Source organism: Cyprinodon variegatus, unplaced genomic scaffold, assembly GCF_000732505.1.
Source record: "Cyprinodon variegatus isolate N-32 unplaced genomic scaffold, C_variegatus-1.0 Scaffold1481, whole genome shotgun sequence".
Taxonomy (NCBI): Eukaryota; Metazoa; Chordata; class Actinopteri; order Cyprinodontiformes; family Cyprinodontidae; genus Cyprinodon; species Cyprinodon variegatus.
Window position 1 is genome coordinate 15,586 of NW_015151934.1, and position 1,448 is coordinate 17,033.

The 1,448-nt window shown below is 50.0% G+C and overlaps 1 protein-coding gene across 24 annotated transcripts in view; it reads right to left on the reverse strand.

Annotated features, from left to right (window-relative positions):
- LOC107103578 (ankyrin-2-like) overlaps nucleotides 1-1,448 on the reverse strand; it is a 73,169-nt gene that overhangs the window by 2,093 nt on the left and 69,628 nt on the right. For all 24 annotated transcript variants that reach the window (XM_015403325.1, XM_015403328.1, XM_015403347.1 and 21 more), the window contains one exon: nucleotides 374-556. In XM_015403325.1, coding sequence (XP_015258811.1) covers nucleotides 374-556 — 183 coding nt within the window. The remainder of the gene's footprint in view (nucleotides 1-373; nucleotides 557-1,448) is intronic.

Consider the following 1,448-nt stretch of genomic DNA (forward strand, 5'->3'; position numbering starts at 1 on the left):
TCCTGGAACCTGGATCCTGGAACCTGGATCCTGGAACCTGGATCCTGGAACCTGGATCCTGGAAGCTGGATCCTGGAACCTGGATCCTGGAACCTGGATCCCGGGTCCTGTTAGCGCCCTCAGGTGGCCGGTTAGTGGTTAGGAGGGGAGGTCACACCATGCCTTCAGCCATGAGCTTCACTCCATCACAGCCCAACCTTCTGACCACAGAACCGTCCTCCTGGACCTTCTCCTCCTCCACCACATGAGGCAGCAGCGCTTTGTCAAAACCTCCAACATAACTCAAGGCCTGGAGGAGGAGGAGACATCAGGAGCAGTGAGACTCCCTGGACCGGCAGAGGAGCGGATCAGGATGGAAGGTGGACTCACTGACCTTCTCAAAGTCCTCCTGGGCTGAGGGGAGATCTGCAGCCAATGACGGGTCTCCTCTCTGCTTCTCCACCCTCTCCCCCCTCACCACCGTCGTCTTGACAACTTTGCTGACCTTTCTGCCCTGAACAGGCTGCGCCTCGAACTGCGACGCTGTGGTGGCGCCCAGCGGCTCAGAGAAGGTCAGCTGGAGACAGAAGAGGAACAGGGTCAGGAACCGATGGAGATCTACTGAAGAACTAAAGTTCAAAGGTCAGAGCGCTATGAGTCCAACCTGGAAACAGGCGGCCCTACGCTAGCCACCAGAGGGCGCTCTACCTCAAACTTGGTCCTCCTGACTGTCATTGGTGGAAGGATGAATATTAACCTACCCTGCTAAAAAACATGCTAACCCCACCTGCCTCCCGTTTCTATCCCACCAGTAGGGGGCCACCATGCAGGCAGTCGCTAAGTCTTGCTTATTGTCACAGAAACCTTGCAACGATTGAACTGCGGCTAACTGCTAACGGGCTGACTGCTAATGCTGCTGACTATTAATGCGTCTAACTGCTAATGTGGCTAACTACTAATGCAGGTAACTACTAATGCAGCTAACTATTAATGCGTCTAACTGCTATTGCGGCTAACTATTAATGCAGCTAACTACTAATGCAGCTAACTACTAATGCAGCTAACTATTAATGTGTCTAACTGCTAATGCGGCTACTGCTAATGTGGCTTGACTATCAATGCAGCTAAATGCTAATGTGGCTAGCTACTAACGCGGCTAACTATTAATGCGTCTAACTGCTAATGCGGCTAACTATTAATGCGTCTAACTGCTAATGTGGCTAACTACTAATGCAGCTAACTACTAATGCAGCTAACTATTAATGCGTCTAACTGCTAATGCGGCTAACTATTAATGCAGCTAACTACTAATGCAGCTAACTATTAATGCGTCTAACTGCTAATGCGGCTACTGCTAATGTGGCTTGACTATCAATGCAGCTAAATGCTAATGTGGCTAGCTACTAACGCGGCTAACTATTAATGCGTCTAACTGCTAATGCGGCTAACTATTAATGCAGCTAACTACT